Source organism: Mesoplodon mirus, assembly GCF_964341445.2.
Source record: "Mesoplodon mirus genome assembly, chromosome: 11".
NCBI classification, from domain to species: Eukaryota; Metazoa; Chordata; class Mammalia; order Artiodactyla; family Ziphiidae; genus Mesoplodon; species Mesoplodon mirus.
Window position 1 is genome coordinate 33,928,742 of NC_138987.1, and position 20,141 is coordinate 33,948,882.

The window sequence follows — 20,141 nt, forward strand, 5'->3', positions numbered from 1 at the left end:
GAGAGAATAAACGACATCTTTCCGAAGATGACTTGTAACCTCTTACCATTTGCATATGGTGTGACCATCTTCTTATTGGTCATTACACGTGCTGTAGCATTATTCACCTACAGATACAAAGTAGAAAGAAGGGGCAGGGAGGAAGTAAACCACATTAGGGAATATGGAGGTGCTCATTCAATAACAAAGCATTCAGTTTAAAATGTAAATTTCAGAGACAATTGATTTAAATAATTAATGTAACAATATAAAATATTAATAATAGTATTTTAATTAAAGTGTTCATTAAATGAGGCTAACAAGAGTAAAATGCAGTTTCCTGGTCTCCAAATGGAAAACTAGGACAACTTTACCATCCAGGCCTCCTAAGAAAAAGTACATCTGCAAGTTCTTTGGAGATCTTTTAAACAGAGAAGTCTCTGCATTGAGAAAATATGGAAAAAAGTAATTGGAAACAGCTCTGTGTGCACGTGAACTTTGAAGTTCATTAACAAAACAGAGGCTTGCTACATTGGTCAGGAAATAAATTTATAGGAAGACAGGAAAAAAAATCTGTGGTGTTTACCTGTTCTGATGTTCAGCTTTTTATATATGCTTGTATGAGATTTTACTGTTTGAGGTCAGTAAACAAATATAGGAACTTAGAGTCTCATGTTGACAGACTTCAGGACCATTTTGAATTTTCTAGATTACGTGGCCTATTCATTTAAGAGGAAAGTTTTCATAAGGCCTTTAAATCAGGCACTTAAAAGAATTCAAAAAGTAAAGCTTATGTTTCTTTTGTTTTATGGTACTCTCTACCCTCATTACAGAACGGCATAATTAAAGCATTCTCAGTGGTAAGGTAAGTAGACGCTACAAAGATGGTGCTGATGAAGAAAAGATGAATGGAGCTTAGAAGCCAGGATACTGCAGCCCAGCGTCAGAACCAGCCTCAAAGCTCTTGCAAGGAGGGTAAAGCCTTACCATAGAACCTGGTTATATACTATGTTGTCAGGTATATAAAAACAGGCCAGTTTTTAAAGAATTATAAAACATACAAAATATAGTATGTCTTATTTTGCTCTGGGTATTTATATTATGTTAAATTTGAATAGTGATAAATTTGTTACCAAAAAAAAAAAAACACATCAATTTTAGGTAGAATTGGAACCAAAAATGTTTTAATATGTCTTTCAGGATTTGTATAGTGATGATCTTCCTACGTGAGGAAAAGAGCTGGAAACTCCATTTACTCTAGTTTGACCCACCAAATCATATCAACATTTCACATTTAAAAGAAAGAATGGGATACAACAATGATGAGACTGAGAGCATGCAGTTAAAAAACACACACACACAAATAAAAGAAAGAAAAAAACAATCAATTTTGGAAAGACAGGAGAAAGTGAAGAGCGAGGCTCTCACAGACACGGATTAGAATGGGGCAAGAGCTTCCACTAGCTGCTAAAGCAGAAAGCACCCAAGCACTTAAAGGAAAAATGGCCAGAACCAATCAGAAACCACCAGTCAGCAAAAGAGACCAATAGCTGCACAGAACAGAGAAGGGGTGGGGAAGGACTAGGGCAAAGGGTAGGAAGAGAGCTTGGGTAAGGAGAACAAAAAAGCGGGGAAAGAGAAGAGAGAAAGTCAGGAAGGCTGTCACGGGCAGGACAGAGAGCTGTCAAGGGCAAAGAAAGAACAGTCATAGCTACAAACAGAGGTCTGGGAAAGAGGAAAAGGAGGAAAGGAAGTGGGGGGCAGGAAGTGCATTAATAAAACCAGCCAAACTGGAGTTCAGTAACTCTGAGTAAGATGTGCAAGGGGAAAAAATCACCATGACGTCAGTACTCAAACAGCTCAGACTGCTACAAAACAATGTGTACATCCAAAGTCCAGGCGGCATTACTCAATAGCATTGAAAATAAAAGGGGGAAAGGAAAAGGAAGAGGAGCAAGTCAAATCACATTTTGTAGTGTTAATGTGAGATGGCAGATGGACTTTTTCTTTCTTATTTGTTTGTAATAACATTTTAAAAAAGCTTCTTCTCTAGTGCTTTTGTTTCACTTACCGCCAACGGGCACCATCGCCAGCATTGTGTATAGTTACCATGGAAAGAGTGAGTCAAGTGAAGGGCCCTAAATGCTAAACCATTGGAAAGGGAGGGGGAAAAAAAAAAGCAAAATATGCAGACATCTTACTCAAGATGGTGGCTTTTATATTTCATACTTTTAAAAACTGGGAAAGGGGAAAGGAGCCAGTTAACCTTCACTGCGTTATGAAAAGGGCTGGTGAGCACCAGGTGGCCGACTCACTCACAGTACTAGTACGTTCTACAGGCAGCCACCCAACCCTCTGTTGGAGGATTTTATCCAGTAGCTTTTGAAATTCTAGATATTAAATATATTTAAAAACCACATTAGTTTTGGATTCTTTCCTCCCCGCCCCCAACCTTTATGATCTTCTATTCCTTACTTGTCACACGCATGTGGAGGCGAACTGGCCTCCCAAGAGAGAGAGGATATTGGCTGGCCCCTTGATTCATTATAGGACACATTTCTAAATTGGGTAGTTTTTAGACATTTTAAAAGTTAGTTTTATTTTGGCCTGATTAGAGGAATTCAGAGTCTCGCAAACTGAAGCAAAGGAAAAAAATCAAGAGAGTAGAAGGATGAACATTTTGGAGGAAAAAACTAAATGAAAAACAAATACACATACATTCGCACACAGGTAAATCAAAATTAAAACCCCAAAACAACCAAAAAATGGGAGGGGGGAGAAGGATAGAGGTGTTACTTTTACACATTTTAGTGCAAGGAGGTGAAGGACACAGAGACACAAAAACACAAACAAGACAGGGTTCCAAATGTGAAATAAGTGAGGCAATACATAAAAAGAGAAATAAAAATATAAACCAGAAATTGAATTATTGAAGACATGCACCTCGATTTTACGGCCCTCTACCACGGTGCCGTGTAATTTCTCCCTGGCCCTGTCTGCATCAGCACTATTCTCGAAAGTTACGAACCCGAATCCCTGCATGCAGCGGGAGAAGGGGGGAAAACATGCACATCGTTATATTGAAATACTGATCTCTTGGTAAATAGAAAAAAAAAAATATCACAGTATGAAACTGACATCAGCAACAACTCAGCAATACTCTCCCAAAGTCACATTTTTGGTCCATGCATATTTTGTAAAGGGAAATTAAATCCAATAAAAGAATAAAGAACTGTAGTAGTAGTGATGATAATAATAATAATAATAATAATAATGATGATGTAATTAACAACAATAATAACAATAATAAAATAAAACATAAAGCATGTGAGGCCAGACCAAAATTAAGGTATAGAGTTACTCGGGTCAAACTATTCAACTGAGAATCTGAACATTTTAAAAAATCCTACCTTTCTTATTTCATGCTGCTAACACACATATCCTTTCATATAATACTAAAAAATAATTAAATCTATTATTCCCCAGTAACTTCTACATGAAACTTGCTATTTAGGTGCAAACCTTGTATAATGAGTTTGGAGGCGGTCTAATCGTTTTAGCCCCACTTTGCCTGTTGCTTGTAGCACCATCAACGTCTCTGGGAATGGTATAATTTAGGATATAGTGTTCACGTTTGATTCTGTGGGTACTGGGTGTGGAAGAGGGGAGCACTCACGTTTGTCTAAGCAAACAAAGATACCACTAAGCAGTGGTCAATTAGGACTTTTCTTCAATGTGAATTTTAAACAACCAGACTGACACTCAAGAGTAAAAATATGTTCAGCTGAATTTCAGAAAATTGCTTACCCAACTTTGCCTAAATTTTGTTGAAGCCTACATCTGCTACTAAATGTATTCGTTTTTTCTATATGCAGAGAGAAAAAGGAATAGTCAAAAAGGCAATAGGAATGAGATCTATGTTAGTGACATCAGTTGCATATTATTTAATAGGAAAAGAATACCATAAAACAGCAATACAGTTGCTACTCTGAGTTAGGATTAATTTATTTGTCCATTGTAGATGCTGAAAAACAAACAAACCAACCATGGAGTTTTAATTTATTAAATAGAAAAAGCAGAAGACCGGGAGTTAACCCACTCTACTCCTTGGCTCACATTAAATCTGAAAAGACTGCCTGAGTCATTATTATTCTATCAATTTCAACACCAGCAGGATTTACTGTATAGTACAGGACTATTTCACAAAGCATTATGTCAGTTTCATTCTAGGTGCTCTGTCCTTATCTTTCCACTCTGCAACTATAAAATTTTCTCAAGCTATTTATATCTGTAGAGTGGTAACTTCTTAGAATTTTCTGAGACAGTCCTCATGTCTCAATAGCTTCACTGCCCCTCTAGCATATTTTGAATATTCCATTGTAGGATAACCTGAACACTTTACTTTCACTGAAGTTCTGCTTTGCTGCTTATTAATACCATGAGTACTCCTATATATACAAAACATATTTTTAACTGAGATGGTAAATAATGTGCATTGCTCAATAAGGTTTTATAAAAGCAACTCCATCATTCTGAAGGATCTGATTTCTCAGCATTTAAATGACTACATGGTTGGGTGGCAATCCACAGAGGATTCCAGTGGATTATCTCTACCTTCAATTTGGATATCTAGAAGTGAAATGCTAAGCTGACAGAAATTTTAAAAAATATATGTAGCTTAGGACGGAATACTATGGGTAATTTTAATTCAAAGTGTTCCTTAAAAATGTACATGTGTTGAAAATATCAATGGGAACACATTTTCAGAATCAAATTTTGATATCAACATGTTATAGCCACTTTGACAACTCAAGGTGTACAAGGGCAAGTTACTAATTAATTATTCCATTTGTCATCTACACTAGCATCTGATGAAGACAGGAAGCCAGCTCTCCGATCCTGGAGAATCCTCCAATAGGAAAGTTAAACCTTTTAAAAAAGGTTACAGATAGTGACGAGAATTATATCACATTTTATAAGTTCTATAAGCTGTATTTCAACTGATTGTCACAGCCTCACACATTTTATGCTCTGGGTTAAATTAATAAATTATAAACTAGTGGTTGGACAGCAGATTATGTAGAGGCTAATATACAAGTTTTTAATTTTAGCATAATGACTACACACACCCACATACATACACACATACTTGTGTGTCTTTTAAATGCACCCATGGGGTAGAAAGGATAAACCTGTTGGTTTCCTTTTGAAAGTAAAGACATTGAGCCAATCTGAGGTAAAGTATTCAAGCATCAACAAGGCCCAGAGCACCAACAAGGTCTTCTTCCTCCCATGAAGCTTTTTCCTACAGCTAATGGTGAGAAAATTAGAAATTAAGCTCTGAAACCAATATTCAGTATTCTATTTACTAAACTATATTAGTCCTACAATTCTTCTAATTTTCTCTTTCCAATTTAATTGCTAAATGTGTTCTATGACCCTTCTTTCTTTAATGTGTTGATGGACCATCTGTGACACAATGGCTGCATGGTATCATACGTGCTGGCATCTTACAGTCAGCATATGACAAAGTTTAACACTAAAGTCTGCTTGTGTAAGATTTTTTCAATATAACTTCAGTATTCTGGAAAAAAATTTCACTTTTAAATGCTTTAAAAGTGTTTTATAAGGAAAGGTGCTTATAAACTAAAGGAAATGCTAATCAAGATACCAAAGACATAAAAATGAAGCAATCTTTGCAGGCATATTTACTAGCGTAAGAGGAGGCAGAAGGCCTTGTTGATACTTTGGGACTCCTGATAAGAAACACAGATGTAATAGGATTTCTTTCTTTCCTTCGAAGATAAATAGACCTTGTGTCAGGCAGAATAACAGCCCCCCCAAAGTTGTCCATGTCCTAATCCCCAGAACCTGTGAATATGTTACCTTACATGGCAAAAGGGATTTTGCAGATGTGATTAAATTAATGATCTTGCGATAGGGAGATTATCCTGGATTATCCAGATGAGCCCAATGTAATCGCAAAGGTGCTTAGAAGTGAAAGAGGGAAAGAGGAGAGTCAGAATTGGAGAGTGTAGCAGCCTGAGAAAGGCTGGGCTGGCTGTCGCTGGCTCTGAAGATGGAAGGGGGCTATAGGCCAAGGAATGTGGGCTGCCTCCCGAAGCTGGAAAAGGCATGCAATGGAGCATCCCTTAGAGCCACCTGAAGGAACACAGCCCTCCAACACTGTGATTTTAGCCTAGTGAGACCCACTTTGGACTTCTGACCTCCAGAACTGTAAGATAATAAATCTGTGTGGTATTAAGCCACCAAGTTTGTGATAATTTGTTCAGAAGCACTAGGAAATTAGTATATACCTCTCAGAGTTAAGGTCTGTGATTAGGAAGGTGAGAAGCATAACCAGTATTTTTGGAGTATTGTCCTTAAATACTTTTCTCTTGAGTTGAAACTTCAAACAGGTGGTTTTCCATCAACTCCACTTCCTGCTTGCTTATCTGTCACATTTACAACTTGGTTTTAAGAATATTAACTCAAATAAGGCTTGAAAAAATTTTTAATGTACTGTTTCTTCAATAAAATTTAGCACTTTTGAAAATGTGCCAGAAATTGAGCCAAGGATATTCACAGACGTAAAAAGTTACTAATAGGAAAACTCTCTTCCACGAAATTATGTTTAATGTTCCCTTATTCTTGGAAATCTAATTCACATTAATTCTGGTCATTTGGATCTCTTGCTTTGAAAAAAATTTAATACAATTATGTCTAAACCTAACACAGTTTCCTTAGAAGAGCTTCAAAATGATCATACAAGGTATCAAAAAGGGAAACATAATAACAGTCTGAATAGCTACAAAGTCAGACCCTTAACAGTACATATTTCAGGTATGTAAGAAGATAAAGAAAACATAAACAAAAAGTAAACTTTCATTTTTAAATTAAAAAAAATGATGTTGCAACATCTGTCTATACCAGCACTATCCGATAAAAATATAGCACGAGCCACATATATAATTTCAAATTTTCTACTAGCTACATTAAAAAAGTAAAAACAAGTGAAATTAATCTCAATAATGTATTTTATTTAACCCAGTATATACGACATATTATAATTTCAACATGGCATCATTATGAAACCATTATGAGTGAGATGTTTAACATTCTTTTTTGAGCTAAGTCTTTGAAATTGGTGTCTATTTTACACTTAAAGCACATTTCAATTTAGAGATGTGCCACATTTCAAACGGTCAACATGGTCACTGCACTGGGCAATGAAGGTCTACACCTTTACACTCTTACCTAAGGTTCTCAGCTCCCAAAGTTCTTCTATGTTAACAATTTAAACACACCAGTGCTACATTCACAATTTACCAGCTATCTTAGTTGTCTTTTGGAAATTGAGGGATGCTGTGTTTATCAGGTACATGGTCATGGTTAAAACTTCTACAGAGTGTGACAAAAATTTTATTATCTGCCTTGACATCCATTTGTCATCAAGGGCACACAGGAGCCGAATAACTGTCACCTTTTTAGTCTGGCCTCAGACTGCAGTAAAAAATAACAAGCAACAGGATGAGCATTATAAAAATATTTTTAAATTTGTATAATCTTTTGAATTTTTCCATCTCAGAAGAATGAGAAAGAAAATTTACCATGTAACTTTTAAGGGAGAAATCAAAACCAGAAGGTTCTCCTGGGTATGGCCAGAACACAGAAATTAAAAAATAAATAAAAGAAAAATAAAACTAAAACCCATAAAATGGTAGCAAAAGAAAATAAACTAAGACTTTTGGAAATACATGCACTGTTAATTCAGTTTTAAGAATAATGAAAAACATTTCATCTCAGCATTACCCATCAAATTTTCCTGAAAATCACAAAGGCCTAACTCAGTGCAATTTCAAAGACAGTCTTTTGACTATATTTGGAAAGAAATAATTTCCCTTTGCATAAAATCAAAAGCCAGGGAAATAGGAGAGAAATTACAGCATATTTCTTGTGTCTGAGGAATGGGAATAGAGGTTTTATCTTCCCTAACTCCAGTCTAAACATAAGCTTAACCCAAACCCAGATTCCCATCATTCCAGAAATCCACCTGAGAGAAGTAATGCAAACACATTAACTAAAAATCTGCTAGAAATCTCAATAATTGTTGCTGTGCTCTATTCTGCAGTCCTTTAGAGGACTTAATAATTGACACTGTGTGAAGAAGAAGAGCTTCTATACATTCAATATTTATAAAACGTGTCCCTTCAAAAGTGACAACTATACTCAAAGTATGTTGACAAAACTTTATGGAAAATATAAATGTTAGAATCTGTGTATTTCTTTTTAAAATAAGCTTGATAATTATCACAAACAAAATGTTATGGGACTGGGTGATAGTGAACAGGATGGTGGAAGGTCTGAATTTCAATAGTGAAATAAACTTTTGAAAACAACAAGTGCTCAGTTACTAAAAGTGTCTAGCAGACAGTACAAGGTCAAGAGTATTGGTTGTTGAACTAGGTGACCACTGTTTAGTGTTCTGTTTAAGATTCTATGTGAGAAAAAAAGAAAAAAGGAAGGAAATACATGAGAATATTGTGAATATTCCATTTAATGAACTATGTATGCTTTCCCCCCTACTTCTCATTAAACGTCATGTTTTTCTTTTATAATGGTTTTTAAAAGGGTGCTTTTTAAAAATTGTTACTCAAAGGATCTATAAGGAGAATGACAGTATAATTTATTGTTCAAACTAGGATACTTTGAGGGAGAAAGGGGACATTATTAATTGCTAAGACAACAAGTATAAACTGGGACTATCCTGGATAAACCAGGATATATGGCCACTCTCCCTATACACTAACTTCTTATTGTTTGTATTACTACTTTGTCACGACTGGTGAAATCTGGAGAATCAATAATGCTATGCATATCTGTTTAATCATTTTCTAGATTCTATATGGGTACATTAGTTAACTTTCTGGAAGGGGTATCATTTTTCATCACATATCTTAATTAAACATTTTCAAAAGGATAGTCTGTCTTTGCTTCAGTTAATCACAGAAAACTAAATACAGCTGACTTTATGTTTTTACAAAGGAGTAGGGACTAAAAAGAAAATTTTCAAAAATCGCATGAAATAATTTAAATAAATATGTATGTATGTATATGCATGTAAACGAAATAAATTCATTTCATGAAAACCAAATTCAGAATATGAAGGTCAAAGAAGAAAAGAGGAAAATAGTCAACAACAAAGAAACAACTACTTTCTGGAACACAGAAATTCTACTCTCCAGGCAAGGTGGAAAGGTAGACTACTAGCAGGCAGGGAAGGAATGGGCATGGCAGCAAGACAGTGTTCACTTATGTTTTTAAGGGGTATATTCTCAAACCCAGGGCCAACGATCTCATAAAAAATAAGACATGGTAAGAAAGAGTTGCTTTTTGTTTTGCAGTCACTTGGTTAAATACTGTTTTACATGTAAGTATTACTTATCTCTAAAAACTTGTCAGGTTTTCCATTATTGCTTCAGAAAAAAATCAGTAAAGCTAATTTCTGTACAGAAAAGCACTCTGTTAAAAGACTGAGCAATCCTTAGCTAAACAATAGGACCATATAAGTCTCCTTTTCTCTGGCTCCTTTCAAGACATGTTGTAATTTTATAGTCAGCCCCAGACACAAAAGTAATGAGAAACTAAACTTAATTTACAAAAAGAAAAGTACTCATTAATTTATCTCAGGTGGATCCCAGAAGATGCATCTAGGTTTTGACTCCAAAATAAATCTCTATTAATGAGCCCATTCCAGCTAAGAACTTTAGGTAGCAGTTAAGAAGGGCAAAGGATGAAGACAGGTTTTTGTATCAGTTCTAGAAGGCAGGTCCAAGGCAATTCTGAATTCTGTGCTTTGTTTTAAAAACATTTTCCAATTAGTACACAGTCTGTCTACCCTTCAGCAGCCCAAAGAAAAAAGGGCAGTGAGGACACAGCATCAAGCTGAGAGAGGCAGCGTATACTTTTCGATTCCCCAGAGAGAAAAGGAAGGCTTGTGTCATTTTAAAATGAAAATTACAGGGGAGGAGCAATTGAATCGGGTAAATTAAAAAATTTTTGGTAGTAGGCAAATCCTTGAAGTCAATGAAAGAAGCCTTAGAAAGATCAATTTCCTTTGCTTCACAAGAATTCAATCAAATTATTTTCTTGGTAAGGAGCAAAGTCCTCAATGCCTGATAGAATTTTATTGGGCTTCCGGTTGTTAGTCTAGCTAAGAATGTTTTAAGTGCAAACACTTAAAACCAAAAACATTTAAACTACTGGTTCAGATAAACAGTGTGGTCAATAATCTTCACGTATTTATTTCACATTCATGTGCTTCTCATCTCTAAACCATTGTCATTTTTCTACCTTGTATCTAAAAAGTTCACAAAAAAATTACAGCAAACTATACAACAAAAGAACAGAAATCCACTGTGAGGAAATTACAAGTATAAACAGTTTTACTGGTTACAGTTTGAATAGATTTCACTTTAAAAATACTTACCAAGTTAAGTGCTGGAGAAAGTTCTGTATAGGCATAATTAATCTTTTTTTGTTTTAACTGAAAACTGAAAGCTTAGAGTATAATTACCTCTTTAATAATTAACAAATAATTATTATAGTCAGAATTAAACACTTTTAGTGTTGATGCATTCTATAAAGGAAGGGAATAATAATCAGAAGCATTAGGAAAGCACAAACATTTGTATTAGTACAGATGGGGGCAGGAAGTATATATAACTGTGTAGATATGTTATTAGTTCCCAAAGTATGGTGAATTTGGAGTAGGAAATTAAGAGAGGTAAATATTAGCTTATTTATTTACTTTATTTAGCTTTTCTCAAATTACATTCTTAGAGATTTAATCATAGCCAAGGGCTATTTTCAAAGTTCAGTAGGGATGACCAAATGAAAATTAATTTCAAAAACTGGTCTAACCTAAAAATGCAAGTAGAACTGAACATAGCAAGGTAAATATTTACAAGCCTGCCCACAGCTGATTGTGTCTGTGGAGTGTATTCCATTTGTTGAGGAAGAAGAAAACTCTCAAATAAAACTTTCTGAAATTCAGTTCATCAAATATTTTTTCACAATACCATTATAAGACTTTACAATTCCTTCATTCCTAAAAGCACTGCTGCTTATTTTAGTGCATAAAAATTCTAAATCATACAGATTGGGAATTTAAAACAGTAAATTATTATGTTCATCCTCATGCAAAAAACCCCCAACTCACTGTATTTGTAATTGAAGTGACTCTCAGTCCTGAAGCTCGCCTATCTGGGTATAACTTAAAGGAGGAAATCCACAGTGAATACCTGAGTCACTACTCCCTGTTTTCAAGCTTTGTCAGAATTTACTGAACAAAGAGAACAAGTCAACTGAATAACTGAAATATTAAATTTGTTCTAAGTATGTCATTTTGAAGTTCGATTTTTTAAAGCTGAACTGTTCTGGTAGAATTCAGACTAGAATTCTCACAGAATTTCACTTTTTTCCAGTCTTCTCTCTCGTCCTTTACAATAAGAAGCTTAGGCCAAATTTAAATCTGAGAAAGGACTGACATCTCCTACAGCTTTTCTTCCTTATGGCCACACTCTCCCCTCAAACCTCTCTCGTTTCTACACCATCACTCTCCCAATTTAAGAAAGATTTAGGAAAAATTTGGCCACGCAGTGGCTTATGTTTAAAGGTAATCTAATCAAGCTACAACACTGGGATACTTTTTGCAGGCTTGAAAAACAGCTTAAGTTTTCTATTTACTATTTTAAATAAAACAAAACTAAAAGAAACCAAGCACACAACACTGAAATGGAGCTTACCTTAGAGCCACGTTCATTAAAGATTATTTCTACATCTAGGATTTTGCCAAACTGCTGCAGAGACAAAAATAAAAACATTTAGTCATGTTCAGCTTTTTATCCATATACTTTACTTTCTTCTGAAAGAGGAAGAGGTGTTTTTTTTTCTTTAAACTACTTATTTAACATCCATGTTTCTATTTGTTGCTAGGTCCCAATATCAGTTGTTGATTTTTCCTCATCATTGAGCTGATAATTTTTCCTTTTTTAATTCACTCACTCATGCATTATTCACCTCTTTATAGTGGAAGCTGTTTTCAGAAGTTATTCACAGTGTCACCGTATTACATGCTTCTTCACATGGACAAGAACTGGGGGTTTTCCTAACTACATCTCTAACTTTTGAAATCGTAAGTAGAAAGATATACTATTGATGGCTGTTTTTCTTCCCTTTCTTCTTTTTTGGGCCACGCCTCCCACGGCATGCAGGATCTTAGGTCCCTGACCAGGGATCGAACCCATGCCCCCTGCAGTGGAAGCTCCGAGTCTTAACTATTGGACCAACAGGTAAGTCCTTCCTTTTTTTTTCTTTTTAATTAATAAAAGTAAACCACATTTACTGGACAAAAAATAGAAAATATAGATAAACAAAAAGGAAAAGGGAAAACAAAAAATGAAGATCATCTGCAATCCCAACATCTTAACATTTTGGTACACAGCCTTCCCAGCTTTTCCTTAGGCGCGCGCGTGCGCGTGTGTGTGTGTGTGTGTTTACTTTTCTTAAACTTAATATACTATGAATAACTTTCCAAATCAATAAATATATATGTGTTATCTCTATAGGCTACATGCTATTTTCCAGCATACCAAACATTCATGGACATTATAGATTCTATCGATATTTATTTGCCACTTCAATATTTCTGCAATAAACATCACCTAGAATATTTAAAATAATAACTTTGTTTCGAAATTAGTTAAATATTTTAACATTTGGAAAATCAAACAAAGCTAAAAACACAACACCTAAATAACTCTATTGTTAGGTAGCTAAATAGCTCATTAGAGGGGCATACACATAACACAGTAATTATTTGGAGGAGAGGTATATATAAGGTGATAAAACTACCTGTTTTAATCAATACCTGAATGAAATGATTTGAGGGAATGTGCAGTAAATCTCCAATATCTTTTTGGCTCACATTTCCCTTTGAGAACTAGACTCACAGACCCAATTATCTATTTCACTTGGATTTCAAACTAGACTTTGGGAAATGTGAAGAAACTAAAAAATGAAAAGAGCAAAAGAGAGATCATGTTTTCTTATTGGGTTGAATCATTACTATCTTTATCAAAAAAACATGTATTAAGAGCCCAAGTTTTCTAGAGTAAGACGTCTGGACTTGATTCCAGTTTCACCATTTAATAGAAAATCAGAAAAAATCAAGGGAAGAGGAAAATGTCTTATTTTAGGAAGGAGGGCATTTTATTTCTATGTCTATCCAAAAACCTGAAATTTATATGGTATTTTAGAGTTTGTTTTCTTTTACATTTTCTAATTCATCTTTATAATAACCTTCCAGAGTAAGAACTGGTTAAGGAAAATGAGACTAAAAGAAGGTACTCATCAAGTTTGCAGAGGTAATAAAATGGAAATAAAATAGAACATGGAATCTCTGCTCTTTACCAATGCTACTGTCCTTCTAAATACTGATAGGTACTAACTACGTGGAAGAAGACAGCAACCAGGTATCTCCTGCAATGAAAATTTTATTCTTTTTTGCACTTAGTGTCTTATGAGAAGGGCATTATACATTTCAAGAAATCACTGACAGCTGGTCTAGGGAAATCTTTAGTGGACACTATTTTTCTGCCTCAACAGAGAAAACACTTCTGACAGATGAGGATGAATTCCATTTTCACATACCTCCAGAGATTAAGGTTCCATATTATCTCTGATAATTCAGTAGAGAACCTAGTAACTCATACTCCCGGGAAGTTTCTTCTTAAACGTAACCTAAATTCTTTTTTCTTTTTAAATTTATTTATTATTTTTGGCTGCGTTGGGTCTTCGTTGCTACGTGTGGGCTTTCTCTAATTGAGGCGAGCGGGGACTACTCTTTGCTGCGGTGCGCAGGCTTCTCATTGCAGTGGCTTCTCTTGTGGAGCACGGGCTCCAGGCATGCGGGCTTCAGTAGTTGTGGCACGTGGGCTCAGTAGTTGTGGCTTGCGGGCTCCAGAGCACAGGCTCAGCAGCTGTGGCACACAGGCTCAGTTGCTCCACAACATGTGGGATCTTTCCGGACCAGGGCTTGAACCCGTGTTCCCTGCATTGGCAGACGGACTTCCAACCACTGTGCCACCAGGGAAGTCCCATAACCTAAATTCTTTATGTTGCCCTTTATATTTTCTGTTGCTCTCTTTTCTGTAGAGCTGGAGAATAGCTGGCTACCATTTCATGTTGAAAAGCTCTTCCAGTGCTTCAAAAATATCATTAAATCTCAACCCTGGCCTTGCCTTTGGTGTAGAAAACACATCCAGGAAGTTAGCTGTAAGTGACAGAACTCTGCTCCAGGGTCTTGTCACCATGAAGTGGCCACAACCGAGACTTAAAGAAGGGCATTTGCTTTTCTGACAAAGCACTAAGCTGTTATCCAAATAATTAAAACAAAAATCAATTATTTCTTACTCCTAGTTCAAGTTAAGTGTTTGATCAAATTAAAACAGGCAACAACACCTTAGCCCAAAAAAAGAATTAAGATTCTCAGTAGCCATTCATTTCTGAGTAACATAAATATTTGCTATTATACTTTGTTTTCATGACAGCGATTCTGGGAGGAAGTAAACAGCTGGAAGAACATGCCAGGCAGCAAACTAACCCCCTATACCTGATTTTAGATCACAGATATTATTTTACTTAATTCATAACCCTTTGAAAGGCAGGGATTACTGTCTTGTCCTGATTTCAGCGCTTGGGTTTTCTGAACGTCCTAAGAAACCCCTCAGTCCCAGGCAAACTGGGTTGTGGAGTCATCTTATGTATGTGAGAATTTGCAAAGATAATGTCTAGAATAGGCCAGGTGATGGGAAAGTTTCTAAAGGCTGATGAAAATAATGATTTACCTCAGGATCTTTCTCAACATACTTGTAATTTTATCCTAAAGTAGTAATGACTAATAATACATCTGGTGAGTTAAATTATATTTTCATTGTAAAACCATAAAAGGTCTTCAGAGACTTACCCCAAACATCTGCCGGAGGTCAGGATCCCGGAAGCGGAAAGGAATATTAGAGACGTGCAGGCGTTTAGGGGTAGATTTACTCTCTGAATTTTCACTACTTTGCGTCTGTGACTGCTGGCCTTCTGTCTGTGCGCCCCCTTCTGTCTGCTAAGCAAAGAAATAAACAACATTAAGGGAAAAATAAATACAATTATTTCACAAGAATTACATAAAATAATTGAAGTCCTCCCCCACCCCAATCATTCTCAAACAGTGTGTCTTTAAGCAAAAATTACAGCTGTCCTTTCAAAGAGAAAAAAAACAAAGATGTTATGTTATGTGTTCAAAATGCTATAGTTTACCAAAAAATTTAGGTCTTTTGCATATTTATAGTACATTAGTAAAGTGGGAGATACTAGAAACACTAAGTGACTTGCCCAAGATCACATGGAGAGGAACTTCCCTGGTGGTCCAGTGGTAAAGAATCCACCTTACAATGCAGCGGACGAGGGTTCGATCCCTGGTCAGGGAACTAAGATCCCACATACCATGGGGCAACTAAGCCCGTGGGCCACAACTACTGAGCTCACGCACTATAGCCCACGTGCCACAAACTACAGAGCCCATGCGCTCTGGAGCCCAAGGGCCACAACTACAGAGCCCTTGTGGCCTGGAGCCTATGTGCCACAACTAGAGAAGAGAAAACCCGCACACCACAACTAGAGAGAAGCCCATGCACAACAATGAAGAGCCTGCGTGCCGCAACTAAGACCTGATGCAGCCAAAAAAAATAATAATAAATAAAAAAAGATCACATGGAGATACATTAGGAAAACAAGATATAAAAATAGTACATTGGGACTTCCCTGGTGGCACAGTGGTTAAGAATTCACCTGTCAATGCAGGGGACACGGGTTCGAGCCCTGGTCCGGGAAGATCCCACATGCCACGGAGCAACTAAGCCCGTGCGCCACAACTACTGAGCCTGCACTCTAGAGCCTGTGAGCCACAACTACTGAGCCTGCATGCCACAACTACTGAAGCCCGCGTGCCTAGGGCCCGTGCTCCACCACCGCAATGAGAAGCCCACGCACTGCAACGAATAGTCCCCGCTCACCGCAACTAGAGAAAGCCTGTGTGCAGCACCGAAGATCCAACACAGCCATAAATAAATAAACAAACAAACAAACAAATAAAAGAATAATAAATGTAAAAAATAAAAATAGTACTTTGTTCTTAGATTCTTATAGAAGTTGTTTTTTTTTTTTTTTTTTTTTTTTTTTTGCGGTACGCAGGCCTCTCACTGTTGTGGCCTCTCGGAGCACAGGCTCCAGATGCACAGGCTCCGGAAGCGCAGGCTCAGCGGCCATGGCTCACGGGCCCAACTGCTCAGTGGCAAGCCCGAAGTTCCTATTTTTGAGATCTTTCCATTTTGAAAATAAAGAGTCTATGGTATAATAGTTGTGGAGATACCAGTATTTCTGGTCCATCATTTCAGGAAATAAGGGAATATTTTTATATTTCATTCCCTCTATTAGTTCCAGGCTTTATGACTACTGGGTTACCAAAGTACTGTAATATTATTTATGAAGAGGAGACACCTAGTGACAAAGGGCCCTTTGCTCAAAAACTGAAGAAGCTTCTTACTCTGAAACCAATCTGTACTCTCCTCCCTAATTTATGCAATTCCTGCTACTTCAGCAGAGGGAACCTACCCTTCTGTAGCCCAGAGCAAAGTTGCATTTAGAAAAATCTGTTGGGAAAGGCTTGAAGGGACCCTGCCTAATCTACTACATACCCATAAATGCTAGATTTGTATATATCCATAGTGAAAGAATATGGGTGAGTGTGGGTGTGCATTTTTAATCATGAATCTCTTTTGCAATGTCCTAGGCATGTGTTAATTTAATTCTTTTTCAGTAAGTCCTCAAAAAATTGCTATGTTGAGAAATACTTTTGACAAATACCTAACAGGTGTGATACATTCTAGGCATTCAAAAAACATTTACTTTGAAGTATTAATTTGACAATTAAAGAACCTTATGTTTTTACTATTCCCTGTGAAGCACATGCCAAACTGGATGGCTCACTGAGATGATTAAACCAACACACTTTTAAAACACGAGTGGAACTTGCTGTTCTTATTATCTCAATTGAATGAGAACTGAGTCCCTCTAGCAGATTCTGGGTGACACAGAATGGATCCCCCTACTCTGACCCAGAGTTCAGCTAAAAGAAACTGAACCAGAGATACCTCTGGCTTAGAGATGTTTGAACCATGTTGAAATGAAGTTTGAGACTTTAACATATAAAGGATAAACAGGAATGAACTCCAAATGTATACCAGCTTTTCAAGTGTCAATCTAAGGGATGGCCGCTTTCATCTCCTTCCATTCAGGCCTCGCAGATGGCCTAGCTGTGCAATTATTCACATGGTACAAAAATAGCAGGAAAGGAAAGAGCTACAAAGCCACGTTCTGCGAAAGTGTAAGGTTTTCAATCCTCAATCTGGGCACAATGCAGACTAAACAAAACACATTCCATTCAAAGATAAAACTCACTAAGTTACTAAAAAGCAGCATCATGGACACCAAAGCAACGAGCACAAGCATCAATTACAACTGATGCTCATTCGAGCACCTTCCAACTTGCCTCTCACATCTCACAGCTGGATCACATAAAATTCTTTCTTCAATCAAACTTTAAAACCACCAGATCTGATCTGAAGGATGACAGTGTTATCACTCAGAGAAAATCTAAAAAGACCGATTTTAGCTCCAAACCATAGTTTTATATATAGCTTATATATGTAGACTATGTAGTCTGTAAAAGGGTATGTGAGGTGGCAGGATAAATGAAAACTAACCATTACTTCAAAGTATGTTGCCTGAGGTACTTAATTTCTGTTCTTGAAAATATTATTTTACAGTCCAGAAGACACAACTGATGAAGAAGAAGCCAGACTGGTTAATTTTCCAACCTTGTGGTGAACACCTACATTATTTAAGAGTATGAAATCTTTAATTCTCCGGAGACTTAGCAAGTAGAAAAAGTGAACCATTATTTCCAAAATTCTTAAGACTTCTGATTTTAAATACATTTATAAATTGAAGTTTAACATACATAGCTAACAAATGCATAAATCATAAGAATACAGCTGCATGAATTTTCACAAAGAAAATACTCACATAACCATCAAATTAGATTAAGCCACAGAACTCCAGCAGCACCTGTGGGCCCCACTCCAGTTTCTACTCCCCTGCCAAAGGATCACCACCATCCTGACTTCTAACTCCATAGATTAGTTCTATAATTTTTGAACTTAAAAAAAAAAAAAAAGGAATCATACAGTATGTACTTTTTTGTGTCTGGCTTCTTTTACACATCATAATAACACATACACTGTTGTACGTTTTATAACCATACAGAATTTATTTGAGCTGCTTCCAGTTTTTGGCTATTAAGGATAATGTTCCTATAAATATTGTTACACATCTTTGGGTGCACAGGAGCAGGCATTTCTGTTGGGTGAATAGACATCTAGGATTGGATTTGTTGGATCAAGGATATGTCTAAGTTCAGCCTTCAAAGATACTATCAGTTTTGCAAAGTGGCTATACTAACTTACACTCCATCAGCAGTGAGTGTAAGTTCCAGCTGCTTTTAGTATCGTCATTTTCATTTTAACTATTCGGGTGGGAGGTAGTGGCATCCTATCATGGCTTTAACTTGCTTTCCTCTCTTTCAACCTCAGACTCTTTCTTCTCTCCACTTCTTTTTTTGAATTTTGTTGAAAAATGGGAATTCCCTGTAAAACAGCAACTATTACTTTTTTAAAAATTTTTTATTGGAATATAGTTGCTTTAGAATGTTGTGTTAGTTTACACTGTACAGGAAAGTGAATCAGCTACATGTATACATATATATATATATCCCCTCTTTTTTGGATTTCCTTCCCATTTAGGTCACCATGGAGCACTGGGTAGAGTGCATACACTCTTGAGTGCATACTTACCTACAACTTTCAATAATAAATAATACTTAAATAGTGTTAACTGTTTGTCACACGCTGGCCTAAGTATTTTACATATGTTAATTTTGATTCTTTCAACAACCCTAACAGTAGCTTTTGCTTTTTTTGTTTTTTTTTTTTAAAGACACAGAATGGATTCCCTCTTTTTGACCCTCTGTTCAGCTAAAAGAATCTGATTCAGAGATACTTTTGGCTCAGAGATGTTAGCAACCATCTGAGGAGTCTGAGGAGTAGAAAGACTGCCTAAGTAATGGAGCAGGGATTTGAAGACAGGGAGCCTGGCTCCAGAGTACATGTTCTTAAGCTCTATATTAGAATGTACTTTACATGTATTATTTTCTTCAATCCTCACAGTAATCTATGAGACAGGTACTATTATTGTCCTCCAATTGACAAAGGCAGAAACTAAGGCATGGAGAGGTTAAGTTCATTGCCCAAGGTCACATATTAGGTGGCAGAGTAGGAATTAAAAACCAGGTGGCCCAATTTCATATGCTAAACTACCCCCTTCCTAGCACTGCACTCATGCTCTCTTCTTTTTATCTCATTAGAATAAAGAACACGTGTGGATCCCATGCTCCACTTTCTCAGGACCCCCACCTGAAGGTGGAGGTAGGCATGGGGTAAGGGGCAGGGAAAGCTATACAAGAGGTGACATATATTCTATGCCTTGAGGGAACAGGAGCAGGTCAGGCCATGAAGGGGAGGAAAAGGAGAGGAAAGAAAACCAGCAAAGGCACACTGACATTTATGAAGGAAACAAAGCCAGAGAACTACTAAACTGATATTCAAAGGGGCTGAAAAGCAGATCTCTGTACATAGTGGAAATAGGAATAGGGAATATACATTGGATGTAGTTAAATGAGATCCTATTTCCCATCTGTCATTCGCAACTTTAAGTTTACCTCACTATAAATTACTAATCACTGAAACACACAAATCAGAGAGCAGAAGTAAATAGAAGTTTTTAAGGCTGTATCTTTGTGAAAAGTGGACAGTTAAACTGTTCTGAGAAAAATCTCAGTCAATACAGTGCTGGTTTGCTTTATTTTCTATTGTTAACTGCTGAGGAACTTTACTGACTATATAAATAACCTCCCAAGGTTCTGTGTTTTTCCCTTC

General features: G+C 36.5%; 1 protein-coding gene across 14 annotated transcripts in view; it reads right to left on the reverse strand.

The window, feature by feature from the left end:
- Window positions 1–20,141, reverse strand: part of RBFOX2 (RNA binding fox-1 homolog 2) — a 265,256-nt gene that overhangs the window by 25,446 nt on the left and 219,669 nt on the right. For 7 of the 14 annotated variants that reach the window (XM_082635881.1, XM_082635874.1, XM_082635885.1 and 4 more), the window contains exons 4-7: window positions 15,008–15,154; window positions 11,787–11,840; window positions 2,923–3,015; window positions 47–107 (exon numbers count right to left, since the gene is read on the reverse strand). In XM_082635881.1, coding sequence (XP_082492007.1) covers window positions 47–107; window positions 2,923–3,015; window positions 11,787–11,840; window positions 15,008–15,154 — 355 coding nt within the window. The remainder of the gene's footprint in view (window positions 1–46; window positions 108–2,922; window positions 3,016–11,786; window positions 11,841–15,007; window positions 15,155–20,141) is intronic. The other 7 variants (XM_082635883.1, XM_082635880.1, XM_082635886.1 and 4 more) reach the window with 1 other exon arrangement.